At 30.0% G+C, this 18,903-nt stretch overlaps 1 protein-coding gene across 1 annotated transcript in view; it reads left to right on the top strand.

Annotated features, from left to right (window-relative positions):
- LOC107709537 (kinesin-like protein KIF13A) overlaps positions 1–18,903 on the top strand; it is a 77,745-nt gene that overhangs the window by 17,246 nt on the left and 41,596 nt on the right. Inside the window, exons 4-6 of the mRNA XM_016514035.1 lie at positions 11,548–11,608; positions 16,666–16,758; positions 18,178–18,358. Of these exons, the coding sequence (XP_016369521.1) occupies positions 11,548–11,608; positions 16,666–16,758; positions 18,178–18,358 (335 nt within the window). The remainder of the gene's footprint in view (positions 1–11,547; positions 11,609–16,665; positions 16,759–18,177; positions 18,359–18,903) is intronic.

Genomic DNA, 18,903 nt, shown 5'->3' with positions numbered 1-18,903 from the left:
TAAAGTAGTCTTTTACGTCTGCACATATCAGCGGCTCATCAGTCTTCGGTCCGAATCGAACTGTTTCCTTGGTTCAGTGACTGTTGGAGGAACTGAATCAGTTCATTCGTCACAGGTTCAGATACGCCGCTATTTCGGCTCATTTCTGTCAGGCGTCTGAAAGTGAGTTTTGATTGAGTAACTTGTAGATCTGTGCTGCTCGAGACGTGAACTGTTTCAGGCGCTTCAGTCTGATTTGGTGAACTGGTTCAACTCACTAAAAAGAATCAGTTCAAAGGAATGATTCGTTTGTGAACCGAACATCACTCCGGACAGTTTGCCTGAGGCTCTGGATTACAGGTGATAATGTAGTAAATAATGTTCAGTTTCTTGCACAGACTGATCGTTTTGCTTCATAAGACCTCAATAATATCGTCAGGAGTCACGGGGATTCATTCTGTGTTGCCTGATGTGCTTTTTTGACTCTTAAAGTGACGGTAGCCATTGATTGATTGCATTTTATGAATCACCAAGCACCACGGTTTCAGCTAAAAATCTTCTTTACTGTTCTACTGAAGAAGTATGGTTCTGTTCTGGGCAAAAACCTCCCTGCCCATCCATGCAGCCTGTCATGAATGAGCAGGGAGAGCAGCAATAATAACCCCCCTAGGGTTAACAGAACAGAACAAGGCAGATATCATTAATGTACTTGATATTTAAGTGTAACACTTTATTCACGATAAAGGAGTCTGATTAGCAAGGAATATCAGAAAGCCAAGTCCTGACTGTGGCGAAAGGAGGAGCTGGGGATGGTGGAGGGTAATTTGCTCCGGAGCAAGCTGAAAAGCTGCTGAATAATACTGAATAGAGCTTATATAGGAATGCCGCGATAGGTGTCGTATTCCTATAGGTAGATGTGATCAGCTGAGAATCAGCTGAGAATCAGCTGATGCAAGCTTGACTCACGTGACCTGCCAGAACTAACGCTAACGCTTAATTTGCGTATACGTGACATCATTGTGTGATTACCTAAATGAACTGGTGAATTGGTTATTCAGTTAGAAACGAACTGTCCAAAAGAACCAGTTTGCGGAAAAGAATCGTATTTCTCTGTTTGCATGAGGCTCTGGATCACAGGTAATAATGTTGTAAATAATGTTCAGTTTCTTGCACAGACTGATCGTTTTGCTTCATAAGACCTCAATAATATCGTCAGGAGTCACGGGGATTCATTCTGTGTTGCCTGATGTGCTTTTTTGACTCTTAAAGTGACGGTAGCCATTGATTGATTGCATTTTATGAATCACCAAGCACCACGGTTTCAGCTAAAAATCTTCTTTACTGTTCTACTGAAGAAGAAAGTCATCTGTAACTTATGAGTTTGCGACTGATTTGTGAATCTTTTGTGAACTGGTTCATGAGAGTCATTTGTGCACCACATTGTAATGTGTTTGAGATCTGTGCAATAGAAAGAACAGCTCAGGACATGAAGATCGTTCTCTTCTGATTCTGTGGTCCGCTGAGTGATGATTCAGCCGACTGGATCGTGAACTGACCCACTTCCCATTAATCCGACTCCTGGTGGAGGGAAATCTAAATCTAAAGTGCCAGAAGATCTGCTCAGCTTTGGGGACGATTGCAATCATACATTTCTGTGTCAGTGTGCACACGCTAAAGGCACATGCTGCTGCACATGTTATACATGGTTACATTAGTTTCACTGTTCCAGCTCAGTGTGTCATACATGAGTAGTTTCATGCACACAGAATCATGCAGAAAGAACCACATGTATGCAGTATGTAAATGCCCATCAGTTTGAATCCTTTCGGCAGATTCTCCCACAAAATCAATGCAGAACATGTGAAGTCAATAGAATTGGTCTGGGTCTTCTAGTTAGTCGTGTGTGTTGTCTAAGGTCACGTTTTCCCTGCAGCCCTGAGTTGACCTCTCTCTATTACATGTGTTCTGATGTGTGCGTGCATTTTGCTTATAGCTGAAGCTCAAACAGTAGATCATGATGCATGCAATGCCAAGATCATGGGTTTGATTGCCAAGCAATGCATGAAGTGATAAAATGTATAATTCGAATGCAATGTAGGTCGCTTTGGATAAAAGAGTCTTCCAAATGCATAAATGCATGATAATGCAATAGGGGAATTGCGGTTTATTGATCTCGATAACATATATGAACATTAGAAATAAATTTTTGTTACTTGAAATGGAATGTTTACTAAAAATAAAATAAATAAAAAAACAAACTTTTTTTTTACTTCAGTTACAACAGTTTAAATTGAATTACTAAAATAACAATCTAAAAAATAAAGCTAATAAATAAAATACTTTATAGACATATTTTTTAAACAAAATTAAAATGACGAAAACATACAACAAAACTGTATTTTTGAAATGCAATGAATAAACGGAATGAACTGAAATAAAATGAATAAAAACTATAAATGAAAAAAAAAAATAATAAATTACTAAAACTTTAACTAAGATTAAAAATACAAAAATTAAATGTAAAACATTTTTACTAAAAAAATAAGTTAACAAAAAATACAGAGAAACAGAAAATAAAGAAATAAGCTAACAAAAATTTAAAGAAAACAGAAAATCTAAAAATTAAGTTAACAAAAAAATAAAGAAAATATATTTTAAAAATCTAGTTAAATATTAACAAAGCCTATAATATTTTTTTGTATATTATAGTATATTAATGATAATAAAACTACACTGCTTTAGGATGGACTTCTTTTAGTTTGAGTAACATGTATCTTTCTTTATGGTGAGCGCTCAGGGTTGACTTTTGTAAAGATCTGAGCTCTCCTTTTGGTTTTTATATTTAGAAATCAAACCGAATGTGTATGGGAAAGTAATTTGAGAGATTTTTTTAGTTCTGCTGAAGGAGCTTGGGAAAGCTTTTGTGGTCAACGGAGGAGTATTTTAGTCTCTCGTGTTGGTAATACTAGAGATCTCTTCCAGAACTAGTGAACATTGAAGGAGAAAGGCTGAAATAATATTTTCTTGTCAAATGTACTCCAATAATCTTTATTTACAATTTTGAAAAAAATTATTTTTTTACAGTGTAGATGCTTCTAAGCAGCAATGCATCGCAACAATCATTTTACATATGTTTTCATTCATGCACTCTTTTTTTTTTTTAATAAAAGTGTTTCATGCATGTAAGACAGTTGCATGCATTTTTCCCAGCTGTCATTGCATTTAGGAGAGAGAGGAAGATTTTGGAGTCGCAATGCTTGCTCAAGCCCGGCTGTAAAGTTTACACAGTGACATTCAGGCCTAAATCTGTGTGCATTACGAGTCCATTCACAGGTTGATCCGTCAGGAAATACCACTGAAGACCTGCATTAATAGAGTCACTGATGAGGTCTGAAGGGGAAAGAAAGGACCGATAAATGAGGGCAGTGTCACGCAATCCGGAAAGTGCTGGGAAAAAAGTTTTAATAAAGTATCTTTCTTTTTATGTCTTGAACAAAGAAAGGAACAATATTAAAAAGCTACTGAGTATTTGATATTAAATAAGTTTTTTTATATATATATATATATATATACTGTTGTATAATTCGAATGCAATGTAGGTCGCTTTGGATAAAAGAGTCTTCCAAATGCATAAATGCATGATAATGCAATAGGGGAATTGCGGTTTATTGATCTCGATAATGTCAAATAGTTTACTGGATAATAATGCATTGACATTAAACATGCATACAAGCGGAGTCATGAATATTTCTATTTTTTATTGCTTTGTGCATTTGGGGCAAGGACCAAGTCCACTTCTGATGTAATATTAAATTTAGCATTTTTATGAACAGTACTTTAACTTAACCCTTTATCATATGTCTTAGAAGTAATAATTAAAATATTTAATAAATAAATAATAATTTAAATAAATATTAAATTATTTTATTTATTATAAATTATAAATATTTTTTAAAATAATTTTAATAATAATAAATAATATTTTTTTATAATTAAAAATAAATAACTTTGGCTTTGTTTAAAGTATTAGATCATGAGAACTAATTTGCATTGTTACACCCCTGTTCTTTGGAGTTTTTGTAGTATATATGATTTTGCTTTGCCAGATATCAGGTTGTGGTCAGTGGTCACTGGTTCTGTCGGCTCTGGTTACACTAGTTAGTGGCCTGTATGCAGCTCTCTGGAGTCTGTGGCGTCTGTCATGCACCCTAATGAGGGCCCGAGGCACAATGGCTCTGCTTATGCACACATACACTAATCAGCAGCGGCACGCAGAGCAAACTAATATTCACCCTCGCTGTGTGTTCTTAACAAAGATTGAGTTTCTGTTTGCATTAATAAGACATTCTGGGCAGAGATGCTGTTGCATTGATGTAATGTGAAGTTCTGTGCTTGATAGGGTTGTGATGATACCTTGACTGAAAGCATTACGATACCGCTCTTGCTGTGTATATCATGTCTGTTCTGTTGTTGTATTAGTTCTTTAGAGTTTACACTAAGTTAACATTGTTTTTCATATTATTTTATTTAAATGTAGAATTATATTGATGCATATTGTGTCTGTGTTTACAAATAATTAGACATGCTAAAACACAGAATTTGGTAACAATAAAAAAATATAAATAATGTGGTGAGAAAAAATTAAACATTTCATAGGGCCCTAAACATGTAGTTTTTGTTAAACTTTTAATAAATTGATGTGAAAATGTATAAGTTTCATGATTTTAATTAATAAGAATAAAATACTATTTTTCCCTATATATTTCATCATTGAGGATTTCTTTAAAAAAGTCTAAAAATCTCGTCTTGTTCTCGTGGGATAAGTGTCTCGTCACACCCCTAATATGTATGCATTCAGATTTTATGACCTACTCGGAATATTTGGACTTTTAAAAATGAATTTATCACACATTTATAAAGAGCTTCATGCATTACAGCATTGAAATGACAGGATTGTTGTTTGCTGACTGTATTTATGCTGTTGTTTTGTTGTGCTCGTTATTCATGATATTTGAAGTTTGTGTGTAATAAAATATTGTACATTAAAAATGTTTAATATTATCTGCTTTTTAAGAGCCATAAAAATATCTGTGAATTAAATTATGGACAATTACATGTATTTTACTTGGTAATTGATCATTTTCTGAACATAAAATGTACTACTTTTAAAATACTTTAAAAATGTGGGATAAGTGTCTCGTCACACCCCTAATATGTATGCATTCAGATTTTATGACCTACTCGGAATATTTGGACTTTTAAAAATGAATTTATCACACATTTATAAAGAGCTTCATGCATTACAGCATTGAAATGACAGGATTGTTGTTTGCTGACTGTATTTATGCTGTTGTTTTGTTGTGCTCGTTATTCATGATATTTGAAGTCTGTGTGTAATAAAATATTATACATTAAAATTTTTTAATATTATCTGCTTTTTAAGAGACATAAAAATATCTGTGAATTAAATTATGGACAATTAAATTTATTTTACTTGGTAATTGATCATTTTCTGAACATAAAATGTACTATTAAAATACTTTAAAAAAAATATATATATTCTTGAAGGAATGTCTCTTCTGCTCACCAAGGCTGCATTTATTTGATCAAAAAATTTTTTTTTTTAATGATATAAAATATTCATTTAATAATGTATTTATAATTTTTTTTAATGGTTTTAATTAGTTTCAGTTTTAGTTTTAGTTAACTATAATAACCCAGATAAAACTGAGCTGTTTTTTGCTCTAAATTCTCACTATATCAGACTATATATGAGCCATAAAAGCCTGATGGATCAAACCTTCACATGAAAGTGTTTCCACATGCAGTCAGAGATCGTCAGACGAGGATGAGCGTCTGTGTGAATGTGTCAGGCCTCTAAGATCTCGTGAACGACACAAAGAGCTGCGGTGTGAGGCTTCGAGACACAGGCCCAGTGTGCAGCAGTCAAAGCTGCATTGTTCTGCAGCGTCTCCTCGCTGCCATTGTGTTCGGCAGACAGACTGCACTGCAGACTAATGCTTTATTTAGCCAGCGAGCCGATCAGAAACCTCACTGATTACTGGAAAGCATTTCTACAGCAGTATTTCAGCACAAACACCTGCGTTTTATTCACTAACTACTCAGAATTCTGTTAAATCGGGCTCTTTCTGCCGTGCATATTTCAGTTAAGCCATCAGCATTCATTTTAATGCAAACACTAATCCTCTCTGTGTAAATGATATTGATTATAGATTGCACTTTAGTCACAGAAGTCAGTGATGTTTCTCATCTGTCTTAATGTTGTTTATCGGCTAAACAGGAATGATTATTGGTCTAAACTACTGTATAAAAAAATAATAATGCTTTTATTCATCAAGGATGCATTAAATTGATCAAAAGTGACAGTAAAGACATTTATAATGTTACAAAATATTTCTATTTCACATAAATGCTGCTCTTTTGAACTTTCTGTTCATCTGTGAATCCTGAAAAATCAAATGCATCACAGTTTCCACAAAAATATTGGGCAGCACGACTATTGATAATAATCAGAAATGTTTCTTGAGCAGCAGAAGATTCCTGAAGATCATGTGACACTGAAGACTGGAGTAATGATGCTGAAAATACAGCTTTGATCACAGAAATAAATTACAGTTTAACAGATATTCACATAGAAAACAGCTGTTTTAAATTATAATAATATTTCACAATTTTACCGTATTTTTAATCAAATAAATGCAGCCTTGGTGAGCAGAAGAGACTAAAAAACCTTAAAAACTCTGCATTACATTTCAACAATAGTGCATTAACTATCAGCTGATTAATCATACATAGACACATGCATCTCAAATGTGAAAAATCAGGTGAAAGATTTTCAAAATGAAGTTTCAGGTTTATTAAAGCACATTTAAAACTGAACGAGGCTGACCAACGTGCGGAAAAAACACGCAAACTTAATATCTTATGCAAAATTGTATTATTAGTTTGTTTATTTAATTAAATTAATGAATAATTGCAGAATTATTCTTGAAAAAATAAGGAAAAGTGTATCGTCGGTTAATTTGATGAACTTTTTTTTGTCATGGTTTACCGTTATTTCTCCTCTTCAGACTGTTTCACTCTCTGTTCTTAATCAGAGCACATTTGGGTCAGTCTGATTTCACAGATGAGAGACTCTGTGTTGCCCAGTGATCTCTAGAGACGGTGAGAAACTCATGCGCTCATAAAACACACCGCAGATGTGCACAAAACAGCTCCGTCTGCGTCACAATCACAATGGAAATGAGATCAGCTTAAAAGGTTGTAAGAAAGTAAGACTTGTTTTCATGCAATCTTGAATATATCATATTTTCATATTAAATTTATTCTTAGATTTATTAGTTTTTCAGTGCAAATCAAATTCATCCGTCCCTTGACACTCACCGGCAAATCCCTCGATTAAATCTGTGCTGAACATTAATTTCTGTAAGATAATTGAGTATAGTAGTATATATACTGTATGCATGCATAGACACATTAATGCTCAGCTATGTATAAACCAGTATATATGCAAACACACAAGGTAAGAAGAAATAAAACTAAAATAAATTACATTTAAAAATGAAAAATAATAATTATATTAATAATAATAATAATAATATACCAGTAGGTATGCACACACGAGGTAAGAAGAAATAAAAAAATTATAAAATAAATAAATTGAATAATAATTTATATATAAATTGATCTTGTTTTCCTGCAATCTTGGATATACGTGTATTTTCTTTTTTTAGTTTTTTTATTAGTTTTTCAATGCAAATCTAATTCTGACCATTGATTTCCATAAGCTAATTGAAAAGTAGTGTATATATATATATATATATATATATACACCCTTATGTATATACCAATATATATGCACACACACAAGGTAAGAAGAAATAAAAAAATAGATAAATAAAAAAAAAAAATTTTCATAAAAAATTTAATTAATTGCAAATTATTATTATTATTACTACGTATATACCAATATATGCACAAGGTAAGAAGGAATTAAAAAATAGCTAAAAACAAATAGAATTAAGCTAATTGAAAAGTAGTGTATATATATATATATATATATATACACCCTTATGTATATACCAATATATATGCACACACACAAGGTAAGAAGAAATAAAAAAATAGATAAATAAAAAAAAAAAATTTTCATAAAAAATTTAATTAATTGCAAATTATTATTATTATTACTACGTATATACCAATATATGCACAAGGTAAGAAGGAATTAAAAAATAGCTAAAAACAAATAGAATTCAATAAATTAATTTTAAAATAAAAAATACATTAAATGTAATTAATTAAATTCTTGATTATTATTATTATTATTATTATTAATAATAATAATAATTAAAAAACAAACACTGGTTTGGCATCCATTTAGTGTTTAATAGAGTGAAAGGGCGCCAGATCTTAAAAAACCTGATATTTTCAAGTTGAAGACGAGACATTATATCTCTGATCCACTGGATGGAATATAATTCCATTGGAAGATTTTGGAACAAGACTAGACAGTAAAACACATCTGAGTCTTAATATCTTATGCAACACTGATTCTCAGAGAAGTGCATCTTGTTTTAAGAGCTTTTAGATATTTTATTGCAAAACTGGGTGAACGTTTTTTATGCATTAACAGTTGTCTGTTGTTTGGGATGTGAGATGAGGGAGGCCTGTGTCCCGTACGGATCCGCCGGCCGGTCGCTCTGGAAACACGGGTCACCAAAGCAGGAATTCATTCCTCCGTCTCCAGATTTATGTATCTAATTAACTGCGTCTCACAAAGACTGTTGCTGTACACAAGCGCCGTAAGAATGTCTCTCAGGAGGAACCACATCGCATCGCATCGCTCACATGCTGCTCTTTTACAGCTCAGGAGACTTGGGTTTGATTGAGAAATTGTTGAGATCTCTTGTGAATCTCTGAAGGAGACGTGTGAGGTTTTTCCTCAGGAGATGCATTTAATCTCAGTCTGTCTTCAACAAACAAGTATATTAATATTTATGCATTTGGCAGATGCTTTTATCCAAAGCGACTTACATTGCATTCTGGATTTGCATTTGATCAGTTCATGCATTCCCTGGAAATCGAACCCATGATCTTGGCATTTTCTACTGTTTGAGCTTCAGGAATGAATATACGTGAAATGCATTTTGCAACCCATTTTTCTTCCATAATGAGATTAATTTCTGAGTGAAACAGGATGTTTAGTCATAAAAGAGAGGATGGGAATCGATTTTATTCATTGGGAATTGAAAGAATCGTAAAATAGTGATTATTACAATATTAATATTAAGTGAAAAACGTAAAATTGTTGACTTGGCCTGATTAAACCTGAAATAAAAATAAATTTAAGCTAAATAGAAATATTAATAAATAATAATAAAAATAGAAAAAGCACATAACAAGATTGCTAAAACTGGAACTAAAATTAAAATGAAAACTGAAAATGTAAAAATTAAAAGCCAATTCAAAATATTAATAAATACTCATATTTTATAAATATGATTAAAATAGCACTGATTCTGCTGGTGAATATTTAGTTTACGTACTTTAAGCAAAACTACAAGATGGAACGAATATAAAAATCAATATGAAATGCATTTTAATGAGATACATACAGTAAGTTTAAATGGAAGTAAAATTAAAACTACTATATTGAAATTAATATTTTGTAAAAATGATAAAAATAGCAAAAGCACATAAAATTACTACGAACCAAAACTAAAATAAATACAAAAAATGTAAAGATAAAAGCAAATTCATAATATTAATAAATACTAATAATTTATAAATAATACTAAAATAACATTCTGAAAAATCAATGCATAATGTACTGTATTAATTTGAAGGAATTTTCCATATTGATTTTTTACAGGTGTTTTACCTGTATTTTGCACTCCATTGTGTTGTGCTTTACAGTTAAATTACTGTAAAATTAATGGATAATGTCTTGGCAAAAAATTACCAGTACATTTTCTTATTTTTCTTCTTTTTTGTTACAGTGCTTGTTCAGTTTGCTTGCATCTTTCAGAGATGTAATGCTGAATATGAAATCAAATGAATATAAAAGTCAATATGAAATGCATTTTGCAAACCATTTTTCTTCCATAATGAGATGAATTTCTGAGTGAAACATGATATTTAGTCATAATAGAGAGAATGGGACTTGATTTTTGTCCATTGGGAATTGTACAAATTGTGAAAAGCAGATGTTAAATGTCAAAAAGTAAATGGGTTAATTTGCATTTTATATTGACTCAAAAAATATCTTGTTTGTATTTTTTTTTGTCACAATGTTGTTTTAGAATTATTTATATACTATTATAGTTTTTAATAATATTTTGAATTAGTTTTTATTTTTAGTTATTTTGTTATGTGTTTTCATCATTTTTATTAGTTGTAGTTTTTTATTTATTTTTATTTCAGTTTTAATTAATTTAATAGTTCAATTATTAATTTCCAGTTAGTATTTTTAGCTCTATAGCTTAAAACTTATTTCAGTAAATTGTTGAGGCAACATTTCCAATCTTCATTTAGTTTTTCATCTAATATTTAAATATATTTTTTAAATCATACAAAACTCTTTAGGGATGCACCAAAATGAAAATTTTTGGCCAAAGCCAAAACCGAACAAAATAAAACACTGGGCCGAATACCGAACACGGTTTTTCAAGTTTTTTCCCCATGTATTTTGACAATTTTTTTCACCATTGCATAAATTAAATAGCCAAAATGTGCTTTTTACTGTTTTGTCTTGTTTTTAAAAAAAATTATTATCATTATTATTGTCTTACTTTTTATTTTATTTTACATAACATTAAAATTACAATACTAACATTTATGAATGTTGGCTTTCTTGCTTTTTCTCAACTTTTATTTTGGCGGAAACACGCAGGAAGACCTCAATGCTTATTTTTGTTGACAGCAGATTTATAAATGAGTCTCATTACGAATACGTCGCACGTATCGCATTGTCACATGCCTTGTAAAAATTCATAAAAATGTGACTGAGCAACTGATGAGTAACACTGGTTCAGCGCAGATTTTCCTCGCGCTTTGGACTTTAAACCCTGGTTAACAAGCAGATCTTCTGCGAGTTTGTGCAGCGCTGTCAGAACACATGCAATTCGTGCGAAAACATAACGTTTTGCAGTTTATTTACTAATTGTTTAAGGTTGATAGCGTCACGTCATTGTTCGGTACAATTTATTCGGTCTTTTCGCTTATTCGCTTATAATTTCGGTTGCGGAACATTCGGTGCATCCCTAAAACTCTTTATAAAATGATGTTTGATGTTCAATTGATCTGAGGTGATGTTGAGGCACTGAGAAACACTGCTGTGTCTCAGTGTGCTCAGGACAAGCAGCATCCTGTTCTGTTCTCTCTCTCTCTGAGTGTGTGTGTGTGAGTGAGTGAGTGAGTGAGTGAGTGTGTGTGTGTGTGAGTGAGTGAGTGCGTGCGTGTGTGTGAGCTGTTAAACACCTGAAGTCGTGTTTTGTCCGTGTGAGGCTCGATGGCGTGTCCTAACATGTGTCTCTGTGTCTGCAGGTGTTTGCCTTCGACCACTGCTTCTGGTCCATGGATGAGTCCAACATCCCGAAGTACGCCGGTGAGTCAGGCTTGAACACGTTCACTGCGCCGGACGCGGTCACACCTGAGCGATAATTACAGATTATATTCACTATTGTAATATGGAAAGCCCTGGAAATGACACGGACACACAAACGAGCCGTTCCCGAGGGAGTGATCTGAGATGAGATCTGCCAGATTTCCCATGCTGCTCCAGACTAGTTCAGGCTTGATACTGGTTTTACTGCTTTACCGTGCTAGTCTAAAGTCTCAGACACCATTCACTGACCATCTGATGCACTGGAAATTATATCAATTATATAAAAATATTTATATCATAACAAAATTACTAAAACTTGAACTAAAATTAAAATGAAAACTGAAAAGCTAAAATATAAAACTATTAATTATTTTTGAATTTTAATAAAACTATTAAAAATATTTAGCAATTCCCAGTTTTCATTTTTAAAAAAGTAACAAAAAAAAAAAAATCTGTTCATTAAAATTTGTTAATTAAATTAAAGCTGAAAAACTAAAAAATAGATTTATATATACAGTATAGAATGATCATTATTATAATTATGATTCATTCTTATTAGGTCTTTAAAAAATGCTTTTCTGATACTCATGAAATAATTATTCTTACAATATTAATATTATAATTATTAGAGTCAGGAGCAGAACGATGTGATCGCTCGGCTCCGAAGCGAAAAGCTGAATATGCGCTGCATCTGCTGCCTACTTATACTCACGCTGTGATCAGCAGCAGCTGGATGCAATAATCGCATGCCAATGTGCATTGGCTCGTTTAGTTTACACTTGAAGTAGATTGGTCTCTCTAAACGAGATCCCAATTTCGTCGGTCATCCGACGTGACGTCGAGAGTGACCGACTGAAAGGGAACTTAAAATTGTTGCGTTGGCAGCTGACTGAAATAAAATAAGTTAACATAATAAGCTGACATATTAATATTGCTAGAACTGAAATAAAAATAAATTAAAGCTAAATAGAAATATAAAAAAACTAATAAAAATAACAAAAAATCAAAACTAAATTACTAAAACTGAAATAAAAATAAATTAAAGCTAAGTAGAAATATAAAAAAACTTACAAAAAAAACACACATAACAAAACTACTAAAACTTAAATAAAAATAAATAGAAATATAAATATTTTTTAAACTAATGAAAAAAACCAAAGCACAACAAAATTACTAAAACTAAAATTGAAATAAAAAATTAATTCAAGCTAAATATAAATACTTTTAATAACTAATAAAAATAACAAACACAACTAAATTACTAAAACTGAAACAAAAATAAATTAAAGCTAAATATAAATATTTTGAAAAATGAAAATAACAAAAGCACATAAAATTACTAAAACTGAAGTAAAAATAAATTAAATCTAAATAAAAGTATAAAAAACGAATAAAAATAACAAACGCATATAACAAAATTACTAAAACTGAAATAAAAATCAGTTAAAGCTAAATAGAAATATATATTTTAAAAAACTAATAAAAATAACAAAAGCACGTAAACAAAATTATTAAAACTGAAATAAAAATAAATTAAAGCTAAGTAGAAATATAAAAAAACAAAAAAAACATAACAAAACTACTAAAACTTAAATAAAAATTAAATTAAATTGAAATATTTTTTTTAACTAATGAAAAAAACAAAAGCACAACAAAATTACTAAAACTAAAATTGAAATAAAAAATTAATTCAAGCTAAATATAAATACTTTTAATAACTAATAAAAATAACAAACACAACAAAATTACTAAAACTGAAACAAAAATAAATTAAAGCTAAATATAAATATTTTGAAAAATGAAAATAAAAGCACATAAAATTACTAAAACTGAAGTAAAAATAAATTAAATCTAAATAAAAGTATAAAAAGCTAATAAAAATAACAAACGCACAACAAAATTACTAAAACTGAAATTAAAATCAGTTAAAGCTAAATAGAAATATATTTTTAAAAAACTAATAAAAATAACGAAAGCATGTAAACAAAATTGCTAAAACTGAAATAAAAATAAATTAAAGCTAAATAGAAATATTTTTTAAACTAATAAAATAACAAACGCACATAACAAAACTGAAACTAAACTAAAATAAATTAAAGCTAAATAGAAATATTTTAAAACAAAGTTATAAAAAATTAAAGCTAAATAGAAATATTTTTTAAACTAATAAAATAACAAACGCACATAACAAAACTGAAACTAAAATAAAATAAATTAAAGCTAAATAGAAATATTTTAAAACAAAGTTATAAAAAAATTAAAACGCACATAACAAAATTACTAAAACATAAACTAAAATTAAAATGAAAGCTAAAAATATAAAAAATGTAAAAAGTAGTTCTTCCTCAAAAGTCATCATATCAACCCGAAACACATGATTAGCTCCGACCAATCAGAGTGTAGCTGGTGATTTCAGCAGCTCTTGTGATTTTTATAATGTCCCACACTGAAGCTGTTCTTGTAGTCCGGCTGACTAGTGAACATGTTCTTACTCAGACGGTTTGTGCTGGTCCTCTTTCATCCCTCATTCTTACAGTCTAACACATAGAAAGTGTTCAGACAGAGCTGTAATTAAAGTCTTTTAGGAAGGATCATGTGCAGTTATAAGGTTTATACAAGCCTGTACAGAAGTGTAGAAACTCATTAAAAACATTATGTAGTTAATGATGGATGCTTTGGGAAATTCCACATTTTTTCTGTTTGACTTTTTCACGTTTTTTTTTTTTGTGCTAATAAAACCAAATTAACTTGATGCTTTGTGTATTTATATATATTAAATTCATTCATCCAATTTACAGCTATTTTCCTTACAAATTTTTTTTTAATGTTATTTAATTTTTATTTTTTTTCAAAAATTTGATTATGTAAATTAATTGTTCATATATTTGCATATTTTATGAATGCAGTTTATACAGTACCTTACTTACATGTGCAATATATTTAATGTTTTTTTTTTGTCTTGTATGTTGATAGGTGGCTTATATTTATATTTATTTATTGGAGTTAATATGTGAATATGCATGCTTTGTGGATTTGTTTTTTTCTTTTATTTGAGGACTAATTTTTTAGTAATTTTGTTCTTGTCATATTTATTAGTTTTAGTTTTTTTAAATACTACTGTTTCCTAAATTACTATATTACTTTAATTGTTTTTTATTTCACTTTTAGTTTGAGGTCTGTTTTTTATTTATTTCCGGTTAGTAACTTCAGTGCTTCAACTTAAATTTATTTCTGTTATTTGCCAATGCAACATTTCAGATTTTTCATCTAATATTTTATTTTATTTATTTTATTTTATTTTACTTGATTTTTTTATTTTATTAAAAAAATTTTTAATTTTAATTAACAAAAATGTTTTTAATAGTTTTAGTTAACAGTAGTAACCCTGATCTGCCTAGCAACTACTCAGAGCACCCTAACAACCGTGTAGCATGGGATATAAAACTTCAAAGTTCAAACTAACTTATGAACCGTTTTAAATATTTACAGAGTTTGTCTTGATGCACTCAACATTTCCAGTGAGACGATGATATTTAGCATCAGAGTACGTTTCTGCATCAGTACGTTCAGCTTTTATGAATTTTCTGTGATAAATTAAGTGAATGGAGAAAGTAATTGTGTTTACTCGTTGCTCAAACAGGGTTAATGAGTTGTGACAGTCAACAGAAGATCCGTGTGTAAAACGCCGCAGGTCCGGCTTTATTTAGCTCTTCACACAGCTGCCTGATTCACCACGAGCAGAAAAACAGGAGAAGCGGAGCGTGAACTCATTTCTGATTTCAGAGCATTTTCTGGGAGGGATTTCCTTTGAAAAGCAAGGAAATGAGAAATAATACAGAAAACAGAGTGGAATATTCACTTCTCCTCAGTGTTTTTATTCTTAACTAAAGCTATTACAAATATTTTTGTTTATATATATATATATATATAATTATGAAATAAATATTAAATGACAAATTTAAACAATAATTAGAAATGTTGACTTGGCAACTAACTGACAGGGTTATTTTATTATCATTGAGATACTATTGAAGTTTTTGTTAATATTTTGAATTAGTTTTTATTTTTATATTTTCAGTTTTCATTTAAATTTTAGTTAAAGTTTTAGTAATTTTATTGTTTTTTTTATTTGAGTAGTTTTTGTTTTTTAATGTCTATATATATTTATTAGTTTTTATTTTAGTTTTAGTTATTTTACTACATCAGGTTTTTAAATAAAAATGACAACTATTGCCTTTATACATTTATATTTTATTTTATTTTAGTTAACGTTTATTTTATTTCAAGTAACAGTTTTTAAGTGATTTTGTTATGTGCTTTTGTTATTTTTATTCATTACTTCTATTTAGTTTTATTATTTTTTTAAATAATTTTAGTACTTTAGCTTCAGCTTATTTTATTTTAGTTAGTTGCCAATGCAACAATTTTAAGTTTTTCATGTAGTATTAAAAAATACTGTGTTTTTGACATTTTTATTAATTTTTTAAACGTCTATATAGTTTTCATTCATTTTTATTTCAATTTTAGTTTTGGTTATTTTAGTACATCAAGTTAAACGAAATGAAAATGAGAAATGTTGCCTTGAATGTTGAATTAAAATATTTTATTTTATTTCAAGTTTTTTATTTCAATTAACGAAAATGGTTTTATGGTTTTAGTTTTAGTTACTCTAATAACCCTGCTAAATGAAATCAAATGAGTTTAAGTTAAAGTGCTAAAGTTACTAAAACTGAAATAAAAATAAATGTATAAAAAACTAAAGTTTTACAAAATTAAAGAAATTTAACAAAAATAATAAAAATGCTGAAAGCACATAGCAAAATGACTCAAATTAAAATGAAAACTGAAAATATAAAAATAAAAGCTAACTCAAAATATAATACATATGAATAGTAAATAAATAATAAAAAGCACTGGTGGATATCTAGTTTACTTGCAAGTCCCATTTTTGTATTCAGACGGCTTTTGTGGAAGGTGTTTCTATTGAAAGTCAAGGAAATGTGGAGATTTCTTTGTGAAAACTCTGATTGTGACGGTTGTGTGTGTTTGTCCCGCAGGTCAGGAGGTCGTCTTCAAGTGCCTCGGGGAGGGAATACTTGAAAATGCCTTTCAAGGATACAACGCCTGCATTTTTGCCTATGGACAAACAGGTAGAGTTATATATCTGTGCTCTTATGTGATGTGCTCTAGATGATCGTGACATGTTTGAATAGATGCTCATTCATTGTCATAAGAGCGCCGGTGATTCTGCAAGATGTTAACGAGCACACAAACATATTGAGCTCACACTGTACAAACAAACGAGGAATTTCCAGTGAACGCGAATCTCACCAAAACCGCAGGAAATTAAATTATATTGTGCATGAAGAAAATACATCCAAAACGTTACACTTTTTTTGCTTTTTTTATGACAATTAATGCACATTTGTCCCCTCAAATTTTCATTAATGTGTTTTGTCCAGATGTTTTACTTGTGAGTTTTTTTGTAATTATTCTCAATGATAATTCTTCCTAGACAAGTAAAAAAAGTTATCGTAAAATCATAAAACCAGATTAACCTGATTTTTATTTTTTTTTAGTCTTAAATGTTTAAACTAAGAGTTGAAAAAAGATCAATTGTATTTTGTTTCTTTGCATACAAATTGTTTAAAAATAAAATAAAAATAAAGATACATTAAACATAGGAAAAATGTGTATACATTTTTATTTGTTAATTATTTGTATATAAAGAGAAATTTTACATTTTATCTTTTTTTCTCATTTTAGTCGTCATAACCAGATTAAACCTGATTTTTTTTCCCCTATTTTTTTGTCTTAAATGTTTAAACTAAGTGTTGTATTAAAATTTTTCTCTATATAAAAATAAAAGAAAAATAAAGATACATTAAAGATCTGAAACATTAAAAAATGTGCAATTTTTTTTTTTATTTACTGATTTTTTTGTATATGAAGATAATTTTTCTAATTTTAGTTATCATAAAATAATCAGATTAAACCAGAAACTTTTGTTTCTGTTGTTGTTGTTTTTTATTTGCATTTTATTTTTTCCTTTAAAGATACATTAAGGATCTGAAAAAATTATTTTTTATTTATATTTTTAATTATTTGTATTTTTAAATATTATTTAAGTAGTACAAAATAAGCCAAAATGTATATTTTTTCTGTTCTGTTTCATATTTTTAATGTATCTTTATTCGTCTTTTAAATTAATATTTTAATCATTATTTAAATTTATGTAATTTATTTTTTTATTAATTATTTTTATATTTTATTGTATTACTTTTAATTATTTTATGTTTAATTTTATATATTTAATTTAATTATTTTATTGCCCAGGCACCACAACTGAAAATCACCCGTAATGGTAACCGAATGCAGAATTAAAGTAAAAAAGCAGATTACCATTAATAAGAGTCCAGTGTGTCATATGGTCTGTGTGTAAATATGAATCTGATATATTTCTCCGTGCATGAACAGGAAGCGTCTGTGTTTTCAGTCACAGGACGGTTACGCGTCTGAAACCTGTAAGCGTCTTCTTCTGACCCGTGAATGCTTGTGTTGTCCGGCAGGCTCGGGGAAATCCTTCTCCATGATGGGCAACGGAGAGCAGCCGGGCCTGATCCCCAGACTCTGCTGCTCGCTGTTCGAGAGGGTCTCCAGAGACCAGAACCAGACCCATTCCTTCAAGGTGGAGGTGTCCTACATGGAGATCTATAATGAGAAAGTCCGGGACCTGCTGGATCCCAAAGGGTGAGCGGATTCGTAATATACAGCAGGCCCAAAATGCACTTGATAGGCCTCTTAGCACTGGATTGCACTGCATTATATGTTCATTGCCCAAGAAACATCAAATAACACGTTCACATAAAATAGACAGTATTTGAAACAAAAGTTTCTATGTGACCCTGGAGCACAAAACCAGCCATAAGGCCAATTTTTTCGAAATTGAGATTTATGCATCATCTGAAAGCTGAATAGTTAGGGTTGTTAGGATAGGACAATATTTTTTCGAGATACAACTATATGAAAATCTGGAAAAAATCAAAATATTGAGAAAATCATCTTTAAAGTTGTCCAAATGAAGTTCTTAGCAATGCATATTACTAATCAAAAATTAAGTTTGATATATTTACGGTAGGAAATTTACAAAATATCTTCAAGGAACATGATCTTTACTTAATATCCTAATGATTTTTGGCATAAAAGAAAAATCAATAATTGTGACCCATACAATGTATTGTTGGCTATTACTACAAATATACCCCAGCGACTTAACACTGCTTTTGTGCTCCAGG

This window comes from Sinocyclocheilus rhinocerous, unplaced genomic scaffold, assembly GCF_001515625.1.
Source record: "Sinocyclocheilus rhinocerous isolate Xijiao unplaced genomic scaffold, SAMN03320098_v1.1 scaffold2611, whole genome shotgun sequence".
Classification (NCBI taxonomy): Eukaryota; Metazoa; Chordata; class Actinopteri; order Cypriniformes; family Cyprinidae; genus Sinocyclocheilus; species Sinocyclocheilus rhinocerous.
This window is presented reverse-complemented; position numbering and strand designations above follow the sequence as displayed.